The sequence below is a fragment of the Ammodytes marinus genome (genome assembly GCF_949987685.1).
Source record: "Ammodytes marinus genome assembly, chromosome: 5".
Lineage (NCBI taxonomy): Eukaryota > Metazoa > Chordata > Actinopteri > Uranoscopiformes > Ammodytidae > Ammodytes > Ammodytes marinus.
Window position 1 is genome coordinate 30,800,878 of NC_137234.1, and position 23,560 is coordinate 30,824,437.

Genomic DNA, 23,560 nt, shown 5'->3' on the forward strand with positions numbered 1-23,560 from the left:
ACTGACATCGCATCTTAAAGTCCCTATGCCTACTGAGAGATGGAAATGTGCACAACAAAATGTACAGCAGACTGCAAAAATCAGAGCAAAAAACTAAATTAACGACTATGAGCAGAAGATTTGTGACATTGTCGAATGATCACCTGGGCCTATCAGTTTAATTAGGCTATACACAATATATTTTAGGAGACGCTAATAGCCTACTCTGACTTAAGAGGCTGATGCATGTGTGTCAAGAGGTTTAGCCTAAAGCAATTATTTAATTGAATTTCTGTTAAATAAATAATATATGTCTTGTAGCAATGTAGGCAATTGGAAAATAACAAAACATGTGTTGTAGCCACTAGCCAGATGTGAAGGAATAACCTTCTGATTGGCAAGATAAAACTAAATTAAAATGTAAAGATTTAAGTCACTGTAAACATCTGTCCAGCACTGGGCATACATGTTAATAGCGTGGGTTAAATGCATGGGCATATAAAGAAAGGTTAATAGTCTTTCATAAGCAACAACAACAAAAATCAGCCAATCAGAGCAGGGTATGTAGCCCAGTAGGCCTAACCTTAATTCTTATTAGCAGGTGGCTCCTCTTATAATGGGTCCATTAGGTGGCTGTGTGGTCGGTAATTAGCCTACATTTCTAAACGTTTCTGGTTTATTGCAGTAGGCTAATAATTTCTACATTTCTAAACGTTTCTGGTTTATTGCAGTAGGCTAATCATTTATATTTGGCCTAGCCTACCTGTACATTTGGCCACTTGTAGACAATAATTTTGTAGGCCTAGTGTGTTTTGGTTTCTCCCCACAATGTAGACAGGAGTAATCAACATTTCTGTGCGTCGACTTCCTTTACTGTGGAGGTGCAAGCCCCTACTGTAAGTTAAGCTACTTTTAGTATTCCTCGGAGCAGCAACGGTAATGCGATATTACTCCGTCATTAACCCACCGGCCATGAAAGCGCTACGATTTGGGCTAACTCTTGTTCGACAGTAAGTAGACTACATTGTCGGGATAATAACCTATAGAGGCTACTTTTCACAGCCAAAGTTGCACGCGCGTTGACCTCACTGTTAGCTAGTTTTGATTAAAAAAAGCCTAATAAAAGCTATAACCGTTTCGTAGCCTGGGCTATGTGTGTATTATTGTTTTAGGCTATAGCCCTTATAATATGTCCATGCTATAAGCTCGCCTAATTGTGTTGAAGTTTTTGCAAACATGTGCCGTCGTTTAGCTTATAGCCTACTATAAGAAGGCTGCTTTAAAACTAGTTAGTTAAAATGGCATAAGTCTGTACTGTACATGTATTTAGCTTTAGCTAGACAGGTGCTAATTATAAAGTTTACACTCGGGGACGGTGTAGGCTACAATAACCTACTGAGTTTTTTTGTGTGTTAGCCTACACGGGGCAGTCAATGGAGAGCCATAGTTTTAGCTGTGAACAAGGACAGTTAACTAGTAGCAAAGATTAATCACATTCAGCTGTCCACTTCTGTGTCCCATTCAAAGCCTACAGTGTGTAGTCCTGTTCATACTGCAGTAGCTCCTCATAACCACCAGAGGTCGCATTTAAACCAGAGGTCGCAATTAATGAACGAGTGAACTGATGCCCCTCAGCTCAGCCTGGAAAGTAACATATTTGGTTTGACATGATCACAGTTTGAATGTTAAAATAATAAACATTCGAAATAAATAAACTATAGGCATAATCAAGGTGGAACTATTTATAGTAGGCCTATAGCACATCAGACATTTCCATCCAATGAGGTTCATACCTTTAGAGAAATGTTGCCAAACAATCCAGAATCCATTACACATTGCAGGTAAAAATTTTTAGCAATAAAGTTAATATTTGATTAATTAATTTGTCCACTGCTTTTTTTTCTTTTTATATATATAAATAAACTGCATATATTGGATTGTGGGTCAGAAAAATACATGAATGCCTAACTATGAAGGTTCTTTATGATTGTGAAAGGAATTTGAACCGTTTTCTGATGTGTTATAGACCAACCAGTTAGTTAATCTAAGCATCATGTCAAATAAGTGATATATTAATTATGAAAAATCATAACACTTGCCTATGTGTGACAATAGGCATGACATGAAATCAATGATTATTGAACAGTAGCTAAACAGTAGTTCTTTTTAGCTACTCTGTGAAACGATATTATATCTGTGACATAAATAAGTCATTTATTTCCTACAGTGGGGAAACCCAGTACAATAAAGAAGGCCTGCTTCAAGGTACAGTATGATGGTAGATATCTCTACTTGTAAAAAAAATAAGATCAGTTACACACTCCCCCTTCATGCTTTCTAATATCTTATTTTCATCCTTCCCTCTTCCTCCACACAGGCCAGGCCATAGATGCACCGTTGTCTGAGGTGGGGCTGCAGCAGGCTGAGGCTGCAGGCCGTTACCTGAAAGATGTCAAGTTCAGCGACCTGTTTGTCAGTGATATGCTTCGGGCCCGGCAGGTGCAATGGAATTGCAATTGAAATTAACACCGAGAGCATGAATCTCAAAATAAAATTAATCAAAACACTGCAGGATATATTTATTATACTGTATGATTACCTCACCTTCTCTGGTGTTCAAATCATACGTTATGAGATGATTGTGAATTGTTTCTGACAGACTGCTGAATCAATAATGAAGAACAGCAGCACTTGTCCCGGCCTACAAATGGCGTGTGACCCTTTGCTTAAAGAGAAAGTGAGTAACATTTATTTTCTGTGACTGATTTTACGATCTGATAAAAAGGCTATTTTGTCACAATAACATGCCTGGGTGTTCAACTAAATTACTTGTTATTTTTCAGAGCTTTGGGATAGCAGAGGGGGGACGGATGGAGGACTACAGGGAGATGGCCAAGGCAGCCGGTCAGTCGCTTTTTGACTTCACCCCTCCTAAGGGGGAGACTGGAGAGCAGGTGAGGCTGGGGCAGTAACGATCCAGTTAGTATTATATATACTGTATCTGTTTCTTTGTTATTTGTACATTTTTGATGGTATGAGTCTGTTACCATTTACTGTATATTAGTAAGTTTCTCTCTTTCGCTTCCTCTTTCCTGTTGGCTCATAGCTAGTTTAGATATCAATATAAATTGATTGGCCTAAGATAGCACATGTCATCTACTGCACAGGGCACCAAAAATACTGTGCTAGAACTAGTAACTTTGTATGTATTTACTTAACTTAACATACTGCTGTGATGTTGGCATATTAATAGGCTGAATAATCAGCCAAGTTAACTCTATTACTAAGCTGACTTTTTGAAAATAAAGCCTATCGCTCCATACCAGTCATTCAGTGTACATATCAGCAACGATGATCTTTGTCCCTTTCAGCAAATTGTTCACTGTCTTTTAGTTCATAGTCGTCCGATTTTATTGTCTTACAGCATCTAATGTAATTTAAATCAGAAATTGAATATAAAATGATGTGGCTTTTTATTAATTTACAAATAATATACGATAATAATATTCAAAAGCCTTTTACAAGGACGTTGGCCCTCATTTTGTATGCAAAGATTGTGTGCTTAAACCGTGCTTATGAACGTTTCATGCACAAATTGGTGATTTATCATTATTTTCGTACCTGAATTTCTTTGTATTCTGAGAACAAATTAAAACCTCCTCAGACCATGCATACCCACACAAACACATGTTTGACAGTCTTAGAAAATATAAATACACACTTTTTAACTAAATGAATAGCATATTAAAACAACACTAATTTAAAAAAGACGATTACTATTAAATTGATGCGATTTCATCTTCATAAATGATTGTAGTACTATTTGGCATAATTAAAATATTAAAATAAAAGCTGAGTTCCCAGTCCAAGATTGCATTGCAGCATTATTATAATTTCCACATTAAAATATAACATTTTAGTTTAGTGTTTTAATTGTTTGCGTTGCTATTTTTTTTTCTCCCAAAAATGTGAGTGTACTGATTTCATTGTATTTGTTCATTATAAGAATAAAGAAAGCAATTGAAAAATATAATTTTAGGATTATGAAAAAAATTACTTGAAATTGCGAAGGCCTACTCAATAATTTTTTTGCAGCAAGTAAGAACATTTCTATGTACTTATTAGTAAATGAGGGCCATTGTCTCTTGGACAGCATGTTGCTTGTTTGTTACTTTCATTCATCTCCATTGTGTCTGGGTGGTAGCAGGAGTTTCTAAGTCACATAAAAGGAAAATATTCTGCATGGCCAAATACCACAGGCTGTATGAAAACCTTTTATCATGTATACATAATTTCTTCTGTGGGACTACCTAACCTTAACACTAAAATTATTTTAACCTATAGACTTACAATAGGAAGGATCTTCTTGGCCTTAAGGTGCTTTGAAAAAGTGTCATGCTCATCTGTTTTCCTTACTATAATCAAATGATAATCTTTATCCATATTTTAGTCTAGATATGGATCCGACCTGAATACCATCAAACAATACAAACACACTACCACTAGGTGGCAGCTAACACTCATCTCCTCAGTCGAGTGCTACCTGCATAGATGTAACATGTAATGGCAGGGCTTCTTTGCATCTACATAATTGTATTTCTTTTGTATCTGATCTGCCAGAGGACTTGTTGTGTATGAGGAGGATCAAAGTACATAACCTTTCATTGCCGAGCGTTCGTCACTGCCCCTGATTAAAAAGTCACCACTTAGCTTTGTCTTATGTATGTTAGAAGCTGTGGGAGGACAGTGTGTGGGCGGGGGGGGTTGGAAGGATGGATGTCCTATTTCAAAGGCACTCCGTCAGGCTTCATGTATTAGATCTTGGCTTGGACGTTAACTCTGGTCCAACCCAGTGCGTGACCAGCACATCATGATGATGATGCAGATATACAAAAAAAGATTTGACGTAAGCAGCGAGCGCCCCAATCAGTGGCGGCTACAGTCCTCCCTCCCAGCTTTCCTTAACGGGTTACAAGTTGTTGTGTCAGGATGAAACTGGAGTTAGCATTTGTGTGTTTTGATGGGAAAGGGTTGTGACTTTGTTGTTTTCAAATATAACAACCTTTAACTTGTACCCTTTACAGTTGCATGTTTCCACATTTCCTTAAAATATGTCATAGAAAGAAAATGTGAAAGATTTATTTACAGAAGTTTTGCTCTGTTCAGGTGAAGAATCGGGTCAAGGAGTTTTTGGAGAAAATGCTTCAGCAAATTGGGGCCAGACATTGGCATGACGGAGGGTTGGATGAGACCTCCTTGTCCACTCCAGCAGAAACATCTCCTGTGGAGGGGAAGGCAGACGATGGGGTCAGGGGCGTCCCCGTCCATGCTTTGGTTGTCACCCATGGGGCCTACATGTGCGTGGCAGTGCGCTACTTTGTGGAGGAATTACTTTGCACCTTGCCTCTGGGTTGTGACAAAGCACATATGTTTTCTTTAAGTCCTAACACAGGTGTGTGTCGGTTTATACTTACCATGAGAAAAGAGGAGGGCAGTTTCAAATTATCGGGGATCCACTGTGTGTTCATGCACAGAGGGGACCATGTAAAACAGTAGGACCTGGATGAACAACACTGAGTGTTAACACTTGAAATCATTTTCTTTATAGATTGTGGATTTATTTTTAATTTGGTGCACACTACCTGCCAAAACTGATATTTAAAATTTGAAAATCGATGAATGCTGGACAAAAGTTTTTTTTCTTCTGTTTATTGCAAGCATGTTTTAACAATGGAATTGTTCAATGTTAAATATTATATCATTCAATTGTGGCAGTATCTTAAAGGAAAAATGTGTCAAAATGTAATTTAATAAAGAAATCCTGTTTAAATTACCAAGACATGGATATTGCATAAAATGCATCTTTGTTATTTTTTACCATGGCCAAGAACAAAATATATGTATGTCCATGAGTGGCTAACCTGTATTTAAACTCAGAAAGACACTTTGTGTGGCTAAAGGCCAATGTCATCATCCCTTTGATACTGTCTGGCTGTTCATTAATGTAAATGTGGGCAGCGTTGTGCTCTAATGACTCTGTGTTTCTATTTTTACTCTCTGGGAGTTCATAGATCCTACGTAGAAGTCCAGAGCAGAACTGCCACACTGTTGACTCATTGGAAATCAGTGACTTTTTCATTGTTGTGAATTAACAATTCGGTCAGCAACGACAAATGTGTGCCAAGAAACAGCATACATGCTACGTGTTGTACTGTAGGAGGTATGCCCTGTGTATCTACTTTTGATTAAGTTCTCAGTGTCAGTCTCATTTTAATAGATTCAATGGCTGCCTTTACTGGGATTCTGTAAAACACTCTTCAATGTATGAAAGCTGTTCGACTTAAGCAGTTTAGTATTGGAATCAGAAAATGTTGCTTTCACCTGTTCTTGTATGGTAGTGTTATCTTTGGAAACTTGCCAACAGCAACAGAAGGTTTTATGATAAAACTCCCTAAAGAATGCATTCAGTCTATGCAGAATCGTATTTATTTGTCTTTGTGTGATATCTTTGATTTTACTCATATATTTTCATATCAAGCCTACAACGTTTTCATTTCACCAAGTATGCTTTTTCATTTACATTAATTGGTGGTATACTCTACATGAATTTGAAATGCATCCCTTAATTTGGGAATTATTTGTCCAGCTCTTATATTAGCCAGTTACATAACCAATTGTGTAGCTTTTCCTTGGAAAAGGATTGGTTGGTAAGCAGCAATTTATTTTTTGCAATAGTTTGTTTGTTGCATTTCGGGAACAATTTAAAAGTTCAGTTAATGGCATATACTCAATGATACATTGGTAATTGTTATCTCACACAATTGTTATAATGCAACCCAATGAAAAAGTGAACATGGAAGCAAGTCCGGCATGGAACTGAACGGTCTTCTGTTAATGGCTGCCGTACCTGTTTGTCTCTCTCAGGTCATTCCTTCATTCATTGCTAATTTCCCTAAACAGGTTTCATATATTTACTGTGAAATAACTTGCTGGACCCCAAGATACAACACAAAGTGCACCGAATTATTACCATTTATTTTTCCACATCAGAAATAACACAACGTGAAATATATAAATAATAAAACAGTAGGTTAGCAAAGAAGTCATTTAAGACATTTCAATAAATAAATACCATTTCATTGCTGTGACTATTGGGTGTCCAGCACCTGATATAATTTGATCCCTAAAAAAAAAAAAGCAGATACATTTTCACTAAAAACAGCATGCCCAGATACACATTTGTAATTACTTACAGATTACACATTTTTGCATAATTATGCAAAACATACATTGCCACATCTGGCTCTGGGTTTAAAATTTAACTGACAGTAGAGGTTAAAGGACAACAGGACACCGGACCAAACTAGCCGCATGATTATGTCAAATGTTGCCAAACTCATCCTTCGATGCTATTCAAACAGGAGATGTGTACAAGCAGCTGTGATGTAACACAGTTTGTGATGTTATCAAGCGTATCAGTTCCATAAAAACTGATCTCATCGTTTTATAAAATACAAGTGTCTTATCTCAGAAGTTGTCAAATATATAATGATTTAAACTTGCCATCTAAAAATAACAAACCACCCTCTAGTGTCTGGACTCTACCAGCCCTTTGTAAGTCATTCTGTGGCTCTCACTGATATGCAGTCCACAAACCCAGGAAAATGTGTTTTAAGAAGTATCTACTCCCACTATGCAGTCACGTTTTTAGAACAAACATAAAGACGTCACATATTAAACCAATGTCCAGTTTCTTACTCTTGTTCTTTCCGGTCAGCAATATTAGTCTTGACAGGACTGACGGGCCCGTTGGGCTGTAAGACCCTCAGAGGGTCATCACAGGAGGTGATAGTCTCTTTGGACACAGCGCCGGCCTGGTCCTGGTCGGGCTGCAGGTGGTCTGCATCCTTGTGATCTGTGGTGGGATGTGACTCTGATCTTAATGGATCAGAGGGGTTGACTGCTTCACTCCTCCTCTGTCTCATTAACGGACCCAGTAACCTCTTCCGCAGGCCTGACGAGGGTTCAGGTGTCTCCTGGTGAAGTACTCTTAGCTCAGCTCCCTCCAGTTTGAGCAGCCGGCCCCCGCTTGTAGAGTAAAACACGTCGCGGCGGTTCACCACATCTAACCAAATGCGCTGGAAGAGACAATCTTCTCTGTCCTTTTGCCTCTGTTTGGCAGAGAAAAGCAAACGCATACAATATATTTGTGTGCACTCCTTTCCTGACTTAACTCAAATTGTGCTCGTCTGTCAAAGATACTCACAGAGTTGTACAGCTCTCCCTGTGAGTCCATGCAGATGAACCGCCTTCTCCTCAAATCAAGTATTGACACATAGTTGCCTGTGTCTGTTCTCGTTGGCAAAACAACTGTAAGAGAACAGGTTTAAACATGCCATCATCAAAATAAATCTCATATTGAAAAGACAAAATCATGTACTGTGTGATTTGAATAACAAAGACTGGCTTTCAGAAATCTTGTTAGTTTCTACAAATGAAAAGCAAAACCGGACACCTAAATTACAACATATACTTATTGAGAAATATTTAAAGCCATATGTATTTACGAACTTCTGTGTGCAAATACATTGTCCATTTATTTTATGAAATATATGTAAGTATGCTACTTGCCCTTTTAGAAATTAAATTAACAAAGCCGGACAAAGAAAAAGTTGCATTTGTTATTCAAAAGGCCATTATTTCTCTGAAATTAATCCAATAATTTGTAATGAATCAAAGTTATGCTTCTATGCCTTAAGGCAGACTTACCCAGAAAGTGTCTCTGAATGCCTTTTCTCATTGATCCACTCAGCTCCAAGTAAAAACGTCCCGTGCCAGCGGATGTATCTGTATGTGCCCCTGTGTTGAAGTTGCCCTCCTGATGTCCTAACAGTTGCTCTGGGTCCTGGACCATCGGTGCACAATCCACCGGTACAGACACATGTACAGCAATCAGGATGAGTGGGAAGAAAGCCGGTTGCATGATCAATGGGGTTCTCGGGCTCTCAGTCTTTATGCTAACGGCACAAATGTTCAGTTTGGTCTGTGGGCAGCTACTGGAGGAGGAGAAAGTCCAACAGGTCTATTTAAACAGGGGGTCGATAAAGCGGCTAACTCATTTACCACAATGACTAAGAACCTGACTGTTGATCCGTGGTTAGGGGTTGCCAAAGTGGAATTCCTGCAGGCTCTAACTGGTCAAACTGGCCATTTTATTTAGGAAAGAGCATAGAGCATTGCTACAACAGGAAATACTTGGGTTCAAAATGACAAATGTTTCTGGATTAAATGGGAAACATCATTTACTCATATATGTGCTCTTTGTTCACACCTAAAGAAAATCTAACACAAAGATTAACCCTGTAACTCCAGAGGCTGGAAGAGAGGAGTGAGGATGGAAAGGCAGCCGAAGATATGAAAAGATGATGGAGAGAGTGGAGTGACATTACTCATTGGTGCCAATGAAAAAGAAGTGAGGTAAGAATATTTGTATTATTGTTATTTGACTTTATTCGTTAAAGTTTGATTCAAATGTATTTCCTCTGGTTAGAGTAACATTACAAGAGGGCTTCTGGCAAACACTTATTAAAGCTTTACAAATCCAATTAAACCTGCTTAATGAAGAACAACTATCTAATTCTCAACCCTTATAAATAATACCATACAGTTTAGGTATAAATGCTTAATGAGGATTGTATTCTGTTGTGTCACAGTGTGACTCTTCTGGCTTATCAACTGTTGTTAGACCGCTTTGTAGCCTTGTAAGATCCTATAATGTAACAACGACCATATTGTATTCAAATAAATGTAATAAACCCCATAATGTTATAACTGGACGATAATGTAACAAAATGCAGAATAAACTGTAATAAATGAATTGTCACATTATGGATAAAAGTAAAATGGGCTCTGCATTTGGTGACATTTTCCACCAGTTATTACATGTTTTTTTTTATTATTATTATTATTATTACATTATGGTTCATTCCCAACCTCTGTTGATTTCATATAAATGAGCAAATTCACTGTTCCTTCATACATATTGATAATCTTAAGCATTTTTAAAGAAAAGGTGACATTTTAGAGATGGAAGTTTTCACCCTTCAAACATAGCATCGTTATATAATATTTAAAATGTTAATAGAAAGTATTGCAGGTAACTTGATGGTTGCTTTGAAAGTCGAAGCTGTAATTAATATTTAGAACAACTACCAAAAGTTGAATGCCTGCAAGGAAAACAAACAAATTATTGGGCAATATCGGGCATCACTTTATTTTCAAAGCTGTTATTTCCAAATAAGTCTTTGGAAACAGCCCTGGAGAAAGTATGTGATTCAGGACTAATACAAGGTTAAATAGAGACTATGGCCTGAGTTATTTTGGATCACTTTGGTGTGTTGTAAAAGCAGTTATTTTGTTATCACAGGAGGTTCTTGTAGAAGCTGTTCAATTTAAAACTAGGTCATCTAATTCACCATTCATTTATTATCAGGAACAGATTTGATATGTTTGTACATTAAGGCAACCTGATATGCACTGACGTCAAGACTTTAAACATGTACATTTAAAAGACAGTCTCTATTTTATCTATATTTTACAGTTATGTACAGAAACCTTACTTACTTACCCTAACCATAGTTCTTGTATTTCTGAGTTCTATATTGTTATTATGGTGTGTTAAGATATGAGAGAGAAAATGTTACTGCAATTTGCAAATTTCTCTTCCTAAATTTACATTCACATCTGTTGTCAAACTACCAGAAGAGGGCACCGCACACTGACTCTTGGTTAATTGACCATGACTAACATTTTCACTGTCTCCCATAGTTTGCTATGATAATGTCCTTCAGGAGTCAAGAAGCATGACGCAACAAACATTAAAACACAACAGCTTTTACAAAACGTATTTTATTATCATCTCAGGAATACAGTTGACTGCTGTGCACAGCACATACGTACAAAAATAAAAGGAAAACCATTTGTAATATAGTATTTTACTTACTCGTCATCATATTTTTCAGAAACAAATGATTGGAGAAGTCTGTTGTTTCAAACTAATTTACAATCATTTCAATAATCGGAACTAAGGCAGAAGGTGAGGTATATGTTAAAAAAGAGGAGGGGGACTCAGAGGACGCACTCTCCCCTCAGTGCAGGAATAGAAAAAACTGAGAGAGAAACACAAAGGCTGCTGGCACACAGGGACACACAACACACACATACACACAAGTCTGATCCTAGATCCTTACACAGACCTTCAGTTCCCTGTGAACCAACATAGCTGAGCAGGCCTGATAAGCACAATGGCAAAATCCAGACAATGGATCCTTAATGTAAGGGAGGGGGGTACCTAGTCCATTCAAATATATATATATGCATAATAAAGGAATTTAGGAAGTAAGCGTTAATGTTGAAAGATAATAGGTTTCCTTCTCTCAGTTACTGCTAAATCATACAACATTTTTGTCTCCAAATACAATGTCATGCAAAAGTTGTAGGACATGTAACTTTTCTTTAAACTTACAATCCTCAAGCTTTGAAAATCAGACACCAAGCCAAGTTGTATTTGGTGTAAATATGATCAAATTAATAGGTGTCCCTTACAATGCTGCTTCAGGAGCCATCGTAACTTAACGATTCGCATTCTGCCCTTCAAATCATTGCTTGTTGTGCTGAAAGTGTCCTCAGAATAAATAAGAAAATAAAACACAGTAACTAACACAATGTTGGCATCAATGAAAAGTACTTTTGATCATGTAAGTCACATTGTTTTGATACAAGTGTAGCAAAGGGAAAACCACATGTTCATCTGCTCAGTTAATTGCACTCCCTAAAGAAAAAAGGACATTTGCACCTTCTGTATTCTTTTGGCAAATTAGCTAAAATACCTCTTCATACAACTCCTCACTTTTGCTTAATCAATCCCGAAAAAGCTACAGGTGATCATTTTCTGACCATAGTTATGTGATGAAGGCTGATCAGTCATTGTGAATATTACACAATTATCAATGGTGTCAATATTCAAAATACATTAAACATGACATCCTAGGAGTGTCAAGTTGCGCTCTTGGGTCACAGTATTCAGTCCACCAGACAACCTGTTTAACTCAAGTGTCCCTTTCATCCTGGAAGCATTTGATTCTTCTTAAGTGTCCTTTTGCTACATAACTACAAGTTCAAACCAGTTGGTGTCTCCCTCAGTGGCCTCTGTGTCGCCTTCAACAATCCTCTGTCATATTTAACCTCCACTGTGAGGAGACTACACTCCATCAGCTTGCACAGTGCACAATGCCCTGTTATTCCTGACTCTAGGTAAATCGATCTGATACCATCTATACTGTCACTTTGACAGAAACAGAACATGAGAGGAGTGCGCTCAGTTGGACACACACACACACACACACACACACACACACACACACACTCACACACACACACACACGCTTACATGCACACTCATTCTCACCAGACACTGCACATTCGTCTCTCAGCTACTCGACATAGGCTCAAGCTTAAAGAGAACAAAAACCGTCGTTCACAGACTCTCTGTCAGTGCGTTAAAGTAATGTTAGAAAGGGCATGAGGTAAAACATGATAACATATATCTATAAGAGCTTTGCTTCTTCCTTTAACTCACGTTTCACCAGACTGCCCTGACTGGTGGTTGGCTGCTTACAGAATATTGCAGGTCAAGTACCAAAATATAATATATGACCTTGAAATCATTAGGAATCGAACTTAGTCTTACCTCCTCTTCAACATTTAACAGATTCTGCGAAAGACGTACGAGAAATGTGCAGAATCATTCATATCATCGTTGCACATGACAGGACAACCATTTTAGCCTTGATCAAGAAATAGCCCGACAGGTGTAGAGCTGCGTAAAACAACATGGTTAAAGTCGTTGAGATGGAGCAGGAAAAGCATGCCTACATCAGTAACACAAAGCTCACATCTTCGACCTTGGTACAAAAATGGCTCACATGAATGGGACAAGAATGCCAGGGCGCTGCACTGACTGTCCCAGGGGCCCACTACTCAGGTATTTTACCGCATTGTCCACACCCTCACCAAGTTAAACAAACAATCAGTGCAACATGCAGAGTCCCATACAAGTCCTCTCTACTTCATTGCTATCTTCAACTTTGCTTGCTCTTTGCCTCCCCCCACTCGCCCTCATCTCCACAATGTAAAACTAAAGTATCTGAAACAGGAGCATGAGCAGTTGTTGAATTCAAGTATGGTATGCTGCATACAGAAAGCCTGGATAGACAGAGCTTATACAACCCTTTGGTTCACTACTTTTTCACAAGAAGCCGTACTGTGACACAGTGGCCAAGCTGAATAATGCATAAATAGCTTTAAATCTGGGATCATAAGCGCCATCCACATTATCTAAATGACGGAAAGACTAAGTTACCAGAAGTGTTGTTCACGAATCCCAGAATTGTGAACTAAGAAGTAGCTCCAGTTCTAAAATCAATGCAGTGGACCATCATGTTTACAGTGAATCAACTACTCCGTTGTCCAAATATCATCAAACCAGTGTGAAAGTAAAACGGCTCCCATCGTTACATATGCTTAAAAAATAAATGAGTGTGAGACTTCAACAATAAAAATTCAAATCTACAGGCCAAACGCAACAGCTCGTACTAACTAAATTTGAACTTGTGGGAACTTTAACAAACAGCAGACAGAAATTGAGGACACATTTGCTTCATAATGTCAGATCGATGATACTCTGTTTGCAAAGACATCTTCCTTGACACCTCCCGCAATGAGAGGAGAAAATAAACTATTTCAAAATAAACAGCCCCCAAAAAGAGCAATTCCACATACATACTTAAATTAAATGCATGGCCACACATAAAGTGCACACTCAACGCACTCAATCTAGCCTGATGATCCGGCTACAAAAAAACTGAAAGTAAAACCTGGGATTGTCAAAGCTCCCTTGATGATGGGGGGATGAGTCCTTACTCTAAATCTAACTTTCCATTTTAACAAGAGGCTCCACTGGGCCCTGTGCAGCATACAGTCTCAATTACTTAATTGATCTAATAATGGAAAGAAAGTAAAGTGGAAGAACCTGTGCCCCCCCTCCCCCCTCCCCGCGGTGTCTGAGGGAGTGATGACTTGTGTTTCATTCCTATTTCTGCACCGCATTTCTCGCATGCAAGGGTAAGGGGGGCCCCCAAGTAGGAATTCAAGGCACCGCCACCTCATGACGAAGCAAGACAAACCATCGCCTTATTTGCAAGTGCTCTAGTTGCCCTGACAGTGACAGAGGCATTCGAACGTACAGGATTAGAAGAGTCCACGTCCTCGACAGATGACAGCAAAAAAAACATTTGAAGTAAACAGACATTCTTCTCTTTAAAAAAAAATGTCATGCACACATTCCTCTTTTTCTTCTTCCTCCTCTTCTTCTCGGGATATGGTGCTTTGAGGTAATAACGTATCCATTTAATTTCCTGACTCAACCAATCCCAGCAAGCACCCATAGAAACCGAGGGGATAAGTGATACCTCTCCATCCCCTTCATATCACGAAATGATGACAAACATAAAAGCAGCAAATAATGGCATTTCCATCATCTCTAATACAAAGTAATCTACCCAAATATACATATAAAGTTTGAATAAATACTATCAGATATAGTGGTATTTCTTTCTTTTACAGTCCATTTTGTCTTTTGTGTTTGTACGTACGTATACGGTATCTATGTTACCTGGGAATTAATCCACATGTGCAAAGAAGTTTGTTATTGCCAGTTTTCGCTCGTCATATTCGGGGTAGGAAGTGCGTTACAGTCATGGCAGTGGTGGCCTTGTTGCCCCTTTTCACGCGGCCATGCTTGCTGAGTGCTATGTAGGAGCCCCTGTAGACCAGAGACTCGTAGGCGTTGTAGTTGTTTGCGAGCATGCTCTCCTTGAACTTGCACTCGTCATGGAAGACTGTCTGGGGAGGACAAAGACACATGCAGTGTGCACTTTAATTATCTGTTCAAGACACGGCAGATAGAAGCTACAACGGCTACAAATATTTAAAAGGTCTTTGAAAAGGATCTGAGCAATGCTCAAAAATATATGGATACATTTAGACACAGCAATAGGAATAAATAATGAACATTCACATATTGACAATGTAGAGTTTTCATTGTGCACCTTACTTGCACCAATAGCTCTTTAAAATGTTCTGATTTTGTGCATTTACATATAGATATTGGTTTCATATATTACACACAATTAAATCCTATAGTGATGGCCTATTCACAGAAAATAACTGAAATACTGAACTTGAAGGAATAATTTGACATTTTGGGGGATTTGTTCATTCACTTTCTTGCTGAGAGTTGTATGATGAGATAAACATAAAAAGCTCATTAATTGACACATCATATCTAGCTGGTTTAATCTTGCAATAAGGGACCACAATTTTTCACTTTGTTTTTCGGTTCAAAAGCACAACATCGTCTGTGACCTTTAAAGGTGCTTGAAGATTTGCCTGGCGAGACCAGCTTGATTTTGCGCGTGCTTCACAATTGTTTCTCTCCTGCGTCATGCAGGCCTTTCTCCAATCTCCGTCGATTAGTGGAAGGCAGCCGCTGATTGGTTCTTGTAGTCGTTGATGTCAACAAAGATCGACAAAATGTGAAGCCTGTGGGATAATGCCGGTCTCAAAAAGCTAGATTGACCGCTACACGACCCAATCAGAAGCTGCATTCCGGTATAAGGGAAGAACGTTAGGTCAAAACGCAAGTCCAATTGGCCCGGTCATTTTTTGACCAGGCACCTCCCCACGAAGTTTGGAGAAAGGCCGGGAGAGAAACAAATTCTAAACTCACGGGAGAACTTTTTCCATTTTTCAAGCTAAGCTTAGTTTATTGTTTAACTCTCAGCAAGAAAACACTAACTTTTTCTCAAGGACATATTTAAACAATATAATAAAGAAATGAAACCATCAGTTAACTTTGCATACATTACAAATCAAACAAAATCAGGGAGATTCTAGGTAAGAGGGTAACCCTGATAACTATTTTCCACATAAAGTTCCTCTATGTGAAATAATCTCTAAATGTTTGACCCGTCACTCTGTAGAACAATGGGACTGCTCTGCTACGCTGAGCTGACAGTGCATGACTGCCCATCAGAAGCCATGTGGCCTAATTCAATCTCTTATCAGATCCTCAGCCTGCTCGCAAACTAACGCTTCATCACTCATTACCAGATAACGGACTCACATTCTATCTGTCAAACTTGTTGGCCAGCACGAGCAAACCAGCAGCCATGTGTCAGCAGGCCTCTACTACAAACAATGTGTTCTCCCCCACCACTGCTGACGTTTATATATTCAAAGCTGCCACTGCTCTAGAATCTGTGTCAGCCTCTAAAGGTTATATCCTGTATTTTTCAAGAACATGTCATGTGTCTGATGAGGATGCCAGGTTTGAGGTCAGGTTTAATGTAATTGTCTTATGAACGGAATTACAACTGAAACATAAAGACATCAAATACATGCTAGCAAAAAGAGATCTGAGTTTGAAATGAATGAAATGCACTCGGCAGCAAGAGTAAAAGATTAAACATATCTACATGTATGGTGTGTATACACATAGCATCTGTACAATAAATACATGAAAGATATAGCCTATACAGTAAGGAGAGCAATAACGTTTTTTCATTTATAGTCAACCTTAAGGTGGAGTCAGCGATTCTGGAGTGATGCTGGACCTTTTTTCAGCCTGCACACAGTAAGGACAGGTAGCAGATCGTGAGGAGATAATGTACTCCAGAAGAAACGTTCTCCAGAAGCGCTAACTCATCTTTAAACCTCTTCTGATTGGGTCGTGTAGCTTTTTGAGACCGGCATTATCCCACAGGCGTTAAAGGTGAGTAAGCACTTCTGGAGAACGTTTCTTCTGGAGTACATTATCTCCTCACGATCTGCTACCTGTCCTTACTGTGTGCAGGCTGAAAAAAGGTCCAGCATCACTCCAGAATCGCTGACTCCACCTTAAGGTTGACTATAAATGAAAAAACTTAATTTCTCTCCTTACTGTATAGGCTATATCTTTCATGTATTTATTGTACAGATGCTATGTGTATACACACCATGTAGATATGTTTAATCTTTTACTCTTGCTGCCGAGTGCATTTCATTCATTTCAAACTCAGATCTCTTTTTGCTAGCATGTATTTGATGTCTTTATGTTTCTTGATCAAACCATTGTCAAAGTATTCCACACACTGTGTGCTTCAGCCATTCTTGAAAAGCTGGCAGAGAAAAAGCTGGGCCTTTAACAAATACAGGCGTTGAGGATGCAATGCATCAACATAAATGAAAAAACTCAAAAGGTGCCATACATTTGGAGAGCCAAATATACATGCTGGAGGATGTTCTTTTGTATTCACTGCTTCTTAGAAATGAAGCCTAACTGCAGTTTGCCATTTGGTGAGAATAGCAACAACCTGTTCAGGAAACGCCCCTTCTGAGACAGGGTTTTTTTAAGTCTAATGTTTAAACACATAATTGTGTAAATTAAATATCTTCTGAATATAAACTATAAATTAACATAGTTTTGCAATATTAGAGATAGGAGAAAGTGCTGTTGGTGATTGCAATAGTGGGTTAGTTAAGCCTTTGCCTCCCAAGATCTGCACTCCCATGCAATAGCGCTTTGCCGTTCAAATCGATTTCCAGCTCAGCTGACAGGTTGCGTCAGGGGGTTTTCCCTGCTCCTCACACACACGTCCACATTACAGGCGCGTGGGCTCAATCCTGCATCTGTTAACCTCATCATTATTTACCAAAAGGCAACCCGGCACTCTTGCTTTTAATAGAGATTTTTTAAATTCTTGATGAAATTAAAAAATATTGATTTCACAACACATAACGAGCGGCCCCCGTGCAGGCAGATGGAGCAGGCTGTCCCATCCCACAATGTGACTATGATCAAGCTGCAAGTGCGTCCTATGACCGGGACCCCGTTAACTAACACTGCTGGACAATATTATGAAATACTGTGCATACCTACCGTTCCGTATAACCTCCCACGGCTGTTCATTGCGACAAACAACTCACTCTTCACCCCATACAGGCTCACCACTCCTCTCTCCACCGTGGAGATCTCTATTAGACCTGACATGAAGACAAAGAATATTCACATTAGAGTAATAATAATATGATAATAATAGTAATGAAATACCATTCGATCCTGGCTGATTGAGCGTTATATCATTGTGACTGTGGCATTGTGCTCTCTTGCTCTCTCTCTCTCTCTCTCTCTCTCTCTCTCTCTCTCTCTCTCTCTCTCTCTCTCTCTCTCTCTCTCTGCGTCTATGGGTGTAACCTTGCAGATTGCTGCGCAGCATGCCGAGCCTTTGTTCTGCATCTTTCACCCCATCTAACGCTTGCATCCAGGAGCGTGTCAATAAAGCGCATTCTGGTTTATTGCAGTAATTGCATTGACGTGCACGGCCATTGGTCTGTGGGCCGCCCTCACACTGAGCTGCGTAAAAATAAGTTGTGTCTAAAAGCGTCCATACATTCATGTCATGTTTGAGCTCGGCGGGGGAGTGGGGGGAGGAAGGGGGTGCTCAGCAATGATGGATACTTATTTATTTTTTAATAGATCTGTCTTTGCCTTGGAAGAAATTCAATTCTCCCTCAAGGGTCGGATGACATATGATCATGCAAATGAATAGAGGGGAAATACTGTAGACTAGCCCCCTCATCACAGATCCATGCTTATTGACTCCTCTGCCTCTCTCTCTCTCTTTTATGTCTATTGCATTACATTGGTGGAGGTATAATAACTCACTGTACTGGTTCTCATTATGTGCACCGTTTATCCTGCCGTCGGGGAGGACCTGAAGGTGAAACCCGATGCCCACGTTGCAGTAGAGCCTCCGCACTCTCTTGATGCCCAGCAGATAGTCACTCTCCCAGTTCTGCTCCGGTTTCTCCCCGGAGATCCCCAGCACCGAGCGGGAGAACAGGGTCTCCCATCGCTTCTCCAGCAAAGTTGCGTTCGTCCTGCTGCCGCCGCCGCTTGGTATCGGGTACGCCGACACGATCCCCAGCAGAAAGCCCAGCAGGAGAACTACCGCGGTCAGCGTCCAGTGCGGCGTGCCACCGGCCTCGCAGGACATACTGACGAGGAGCCTTTGCGCAACAGCCATCCGGTTTACCTTCGGGCCACGTGGTCCAAATTAATGACCCTAAAAATACCGCTCTTCTTGTTTTGCTTCCTTCGGCATGCTGGCTGAGGGTTAGGCCTATTTCGGGAGCGCAGGTCAGGGCTTTGGGCATGAAACACAAGCCCCGGCGCAGAGGAGGAGAGGAGACGGGAGAGCGCGCGGCAGAGCTGGAGGTGATGGTGTGGGTGATGGTGGTGATGTTGGTGGTGGTGATTACCATGTTTTGCAGCTCCTCCGCGCCTCTCTCTCTCCCTCACACACACAACGCACTGCCTCTCTCTCTCTCTTTCTCTCTCTCTCTCTTCGTCCACTCAGTCTCCCTCCTGGTAAGAATTCGGAACAAATCCTCTCACCGAAAACCCGGTTTCAACCTTGCCAGGGCTATCGCATCCCTGGATGACATCATGCTGACTTCACCGATTGGACAATACAAGGGTAGAGAAGATAGTGCTGACGGTAGGGGAAAAAGACCCCAAGTCTGAGGAGAGTTGAGGGGAATAGCCTATACTGTCACACTGCTGCACTGGAAGGGCAAAGAAGCTTATTGGTGGTGTTCAGAGGGCCGTGGGACGCGATGGGGCACTCGGGCTGCTCCCAAATTGGGTCGGTGGTCATATGTCTGTCAGGCCGCTTCCTTATTTAGAAGGAAGGTGTAAAAACAGGCCCACTTGTCACCGGAGAGCAATGACAGGACTCTTGTGGTCCCAAGTCTTCTGTTGCGCCGTTCAAAGAACTTTGCCCCCAGCAAATCTACGTTTTTCTGGGTCTTAAATCACAGCCTGGAGCAGAGGGACAGCGGGGTGCAGACCGCTAAGATCAGGGTTCAAGACCTCAGTGTGGGCCAGCATCCGCCCTGCTGACGTGTCCTTGAGCAAGACACCGACTCGACTACCTCCTCTGACTCTAAATCAGCACGGTTGGGTAACGGAGGCCAATAATGGTATTTTAAACCTTAAGTATCAGATTTTTATAAGCACACCATAACCCGTGCGTTTCCCATGATGCATTCGTGAGAGAGGTATGAGGAGCAAAGAGAAGAGGCCCGTCATGAAATGGCACACATTGTCAGCATGCCATTCCCAGCAACATGAAAGCCTATCGTCTTTTCCATGTAACAGATAATGCCAACAGCAGCTTGTCCATGCGTCAGTGAAAGCCAGTGCAGTTGCGCACCAGCGGCCTCTGCTACAGTACGTCAGTTCCCAAAGATTTCCAAAGGATGGCACCATTTCCATGTTAATTTCAACCTCTCCTCCAATCCTCCACAGGCTTTAGTATACAGCGTCTCTTCACCTAACTGCAGAAATGTACTGAAATGGTATACTACCAAGCACTGGCTAAAGCAATGATAAAAATGCCCTAACATCAAATTAATTCCAATAGTAAAACCTATAAACTAAATGGCTGCTCTATCCCATAATATGTAATATGTGAAGTTTAAAATATGTGGAACCATAACAAATCATGTTTGTTTATAATATTGAGAATAATGTATTTCATAAAATGACTCCAGGACAACCTCTTTTTAACAAAGCAGTACTTTTATTGTGTATAAAATCTATTTGGTAACTGCATATTCATACACAATTTGATGGATGTATCATGAAAATGACATACAACTTGTTATGGCAGTGTGCATTCACGAGGATGACACAAATGATAAAATTAGACATTGTTATCTCTTCATAAAAACTGATTAAGAAAAAACCCAGATCACATCAGAATTCAACTTCCAGTCCAACCATAGTAGTCCCATTGGCACTTTGTCTTAAATGAAAACAGGAGATTTGGTGAGAGCAATAGGGAGTGAAAACAACTCCTCCCATTCAGTTGAAGATATAATTGAGAAAACAAATCTCTGGTGAGAAGAAACAAAGTGGTTACAAAAGACCCAGATAAAGCAGTACTGGCAAAATGATGGGGTTCATAATATGCAACATGAACCAAAGCCCCTCGTCCCTTGTTTGACAGGGAAAAAAAATTCAGCTGTTAAAGGCTATATGGATAATGACCACAGAAAGGTATTTGGATTCTCATCTGCAGCTAATTTGTTTGCGTACTGACAGCAGACATCGACGCCATTTGACTCTGTGATGTTATCAAAGCTTAAGGGTAAAGTAAGTAATGTTAAAATAAATTATAGCTTTGACGATGCTTCTATACCACATCTATACAAATAACTTATCTTTCTTTTCACAGAAGCCTTCACCCTTGCACCTATGAAAGATGCCAAATAAGCCAATAGTTTAATAGGTGCTATTTTGTAATAAAAGCATAATAAATAAATACATATGTACAAAAAGAAAAGTTTGACAAAATGTGCAGGCACTTCAAACAACCTTTTCTCACACTTCGGCTTCTGCTAGACGTTTTTTTCTCTCCCTGTGCATTTTGCGCACAGGCACACACACACAAACACACACACACACACGCTATCGCCCGACAATATGTAGTGCCTACTACATCATTTTCATTAACCAAATATTTCCCTACTCTGAACGACTTTTTGAGGTCGTTCAGGAATGGGTGCTATGAAGTGGGCTTCCATGAGTCATCCACCACACACGTTTACACGCAGCATTACATAAAGCCCATCTGGATGTCCTAGATTGTCATTTGAAAATGCAGTTAAACATGAATATTTTGGGCAGTAGAGAAAGTGTTTTATCTGTGGCATGAGGACAGGATGGGGCACTAAAACAAGGGACTAACCTGAGATGACTGTCCTCATCAGAAGCATAGTTGGGCAAGCCGAGCAGTCCACTAGATTACTCTTGGTTATCTAGAAAGAGGACGCGTGATGCAATATTTCCAGTTCCAGTAAACAGCTTCATTCTCAAACCACAGGTGATAACCTCACCTCCCGACAGGTTGCATAACTCAATTCCCATAGGGATATACATAAACTTGTATAAAAATATTTACAGTAGAACTGTTCAGTAATTCATAGTTGACACTAGACGCTTGGAAACACATAAGATGAGGCCTTTTAGCAATACTAAATCTGGAGTACCCCCTTTTAATGTGTTTTTCATCCTAGAAGGACTGATCCAATGGTCCCACTTATTTCTTCTGGTAGAGACAAGAATGCATTTATCTATCCATTCTGTCGTTGTGAAGAAAGACAGGCCTATCATAATAAGATATTGACCAGTTTTCAGACTGGCTTTGTGATGCGTCAGATGAGTCTGTACAAGCCAATGCTGCGTTTGACATGTTATTTCAAGGATAAAACAGAATGCACTTTTAAAAGCTGTGTAAAGCTCAGGAGAAGACCATGAACAAAATGTGTTAATATCTTTGTATCTGAGGTTGACAAGTTCTACAGTAAATCAGTGTGCGGTACCTGAGGAAAAAGATGATGGGAAAGAAAATATGTCACGGCAAAAAGTCTTCAGAGAGGTTTTCTTTAGAATTCAATTGAATTCAGTACAGCGAGCATCACACCTGACACCTGTGCACACAGCTGGTGTTGACTCTTCAGGTGTTAATGTACCAATACTCTTAAAGAAAGAAACATCATATAATGTGTACAATAACACCTCTTGTGACACTTTCTCTCATAACCTGTCACACACAGACAAACACTTCCCCAACGTAAAAGTAAAAAACACGGCACTGGAGCAAGGCATCCCGGAAACAGTAGTGCATTGTTGAGTTCCACCCATGGAACCTGAAAGTCTCATTGATTATCTGTCATTTCACCTCACCCACATCTCTAGCTCCCCGGTCTCAGCATTTGAGGTCCTTGTGGTCAAAGACGATTCGAGTGGCCAAGTATATGGCGACAGCACCAAAGATGGCAGAGCTGGCGATATAGGCAGTGACGGACTGTGCGAAGTGAACGAACATGCCCATGAAGAAGGTGGGGATAACCTGAGAGAGGAGGAAGGTGCTGTCCAAGAGGGCAAAGTCCAAACCCACACCACGTTTCTCAAACCCTGACTCAGCCTCGTCCTGTTCGGTGCTACCAGAGTCGGGAGATGAGCCGTTCTGGCTGAAGATGGCATGTTCGTATGGAGTCCCAGTTTTGTGGTTCAGATCCGCCTCTTTTTCCTCCGCAGCAGTCAAATACACAGAGTCCCGCTTGATTGTAACACCGTTTTTATGCATTATTTTGGTTTTCCTTTTTGGCATATAGATCTGAAATGAGAGCAGAAAAGAGTCGACTGAGTCAATCATTCTGATTATGTCAACACCGCATCTTTGTGTATTATGCCTTGTTTCCACTGAGTTGGGGTCAGCACTATAACGCTGGATCTGGCTTGTGTTTCCACTGCCGACCCTTCCCAACTTCACAGTGGAAACACCAATCAAAGCGTGCAGAGCCGCACCAAACCGCTCAGTGGAAACAAGGCTTATGGTTATTAGTTCTTTGC

At 40.2% G+C, this 23,560-nt stretch overlaps 4 protein-coding genes across 5 annotated transcripts in view; 1 reads left to right on the plus strand and 3 right to left on the minus strand.

Annotated features, from left to right (window-relative positions):
* Positions 1-918: 918 nt before the first annotated feature.
* Positions 919-5,661, plus strand: tigara (TP53 induced glycolysis regulatory phosphatase a; the record flags this gene model as incomplete). Its single annotated transcript, XM_080027492.1, has 6 exons — positions 919-989; positions 2,207-2,244; positions 2,357-2,478; positions 2,639-2,716; positions 2,823-2,933; positions 5,146-5,661. The coding sequence occupies 6 exons, from the start codon at positions 919-921 to the stop codon at positions 5,533-5,535; spliced, it is 810 nt and encodes a 269-aa protein (XP_079883618.1). The 3' UTR covers positions 5,536-5,661.
* Positions 5,662-7,641: 1,980 nt separating this feature from the next.
* Positions 7,642-8,962, minus strand: LOC307250612 (fibroblast growth factor 23-like; the record flags this gene model as incomplete). The annotated part of the gene is made up of 3 exons (XM_080027728.1): positions 7,642-8,150; positions 8,246-8,349; positions 8,749-8,962. The coding sequence occupies 3 exons, from the start codon at positions 8,960-8,962 to the stop codon at positions 7,734-7,736; spliced, it is 735 nt and encodes a 244-aa protein (XP_079883854.1). The 3' UTR covers positions 7,642-7,733.
* Positions 8,963-14,763: 5,801 nt separating this feature from the next.
* Positions 14,764-19,163, minus strand: LOC307251031 (fibroblast growth factor 6-like; the record flags this gene model as incomplete). The annotated part of the gene is made up of 3 exons (XM_080028334.1): positions 14,764-14,940; positions 18,017-18,120; positions 18,803-19,163. 3 exons carry the CDS (start codon positions 19,161-19,163, stop codon positions 14,764-14,766), a joined length of 642 nt encoding a protein of 213 aa, XP_079884460.1.
* Positions 19,164-20,716: 1,553 nt separating this feature from the next.
* LOC307250376 (solute carrier family 45 member 3) overlaps positions 20,717-23,560 on the minus strand; it is a 42,325-nt gene continuing 39,481 nt past the window's right edge. For both annotated transcript variants that reach the window (XM_080027441.1, XM_080027442.1), the window contains exon 6: positions 20,717-23,324. In XM_080027441.1, coding sequence (XP_079883567.1) covers positions 22,914-23,324 — 411 coding nt within the window. In that variant the 3' untranslated portion in view covers positions 20,717-22,913. The remainder of the gene's footprint in view (positions 23,325-23,560) is intronic.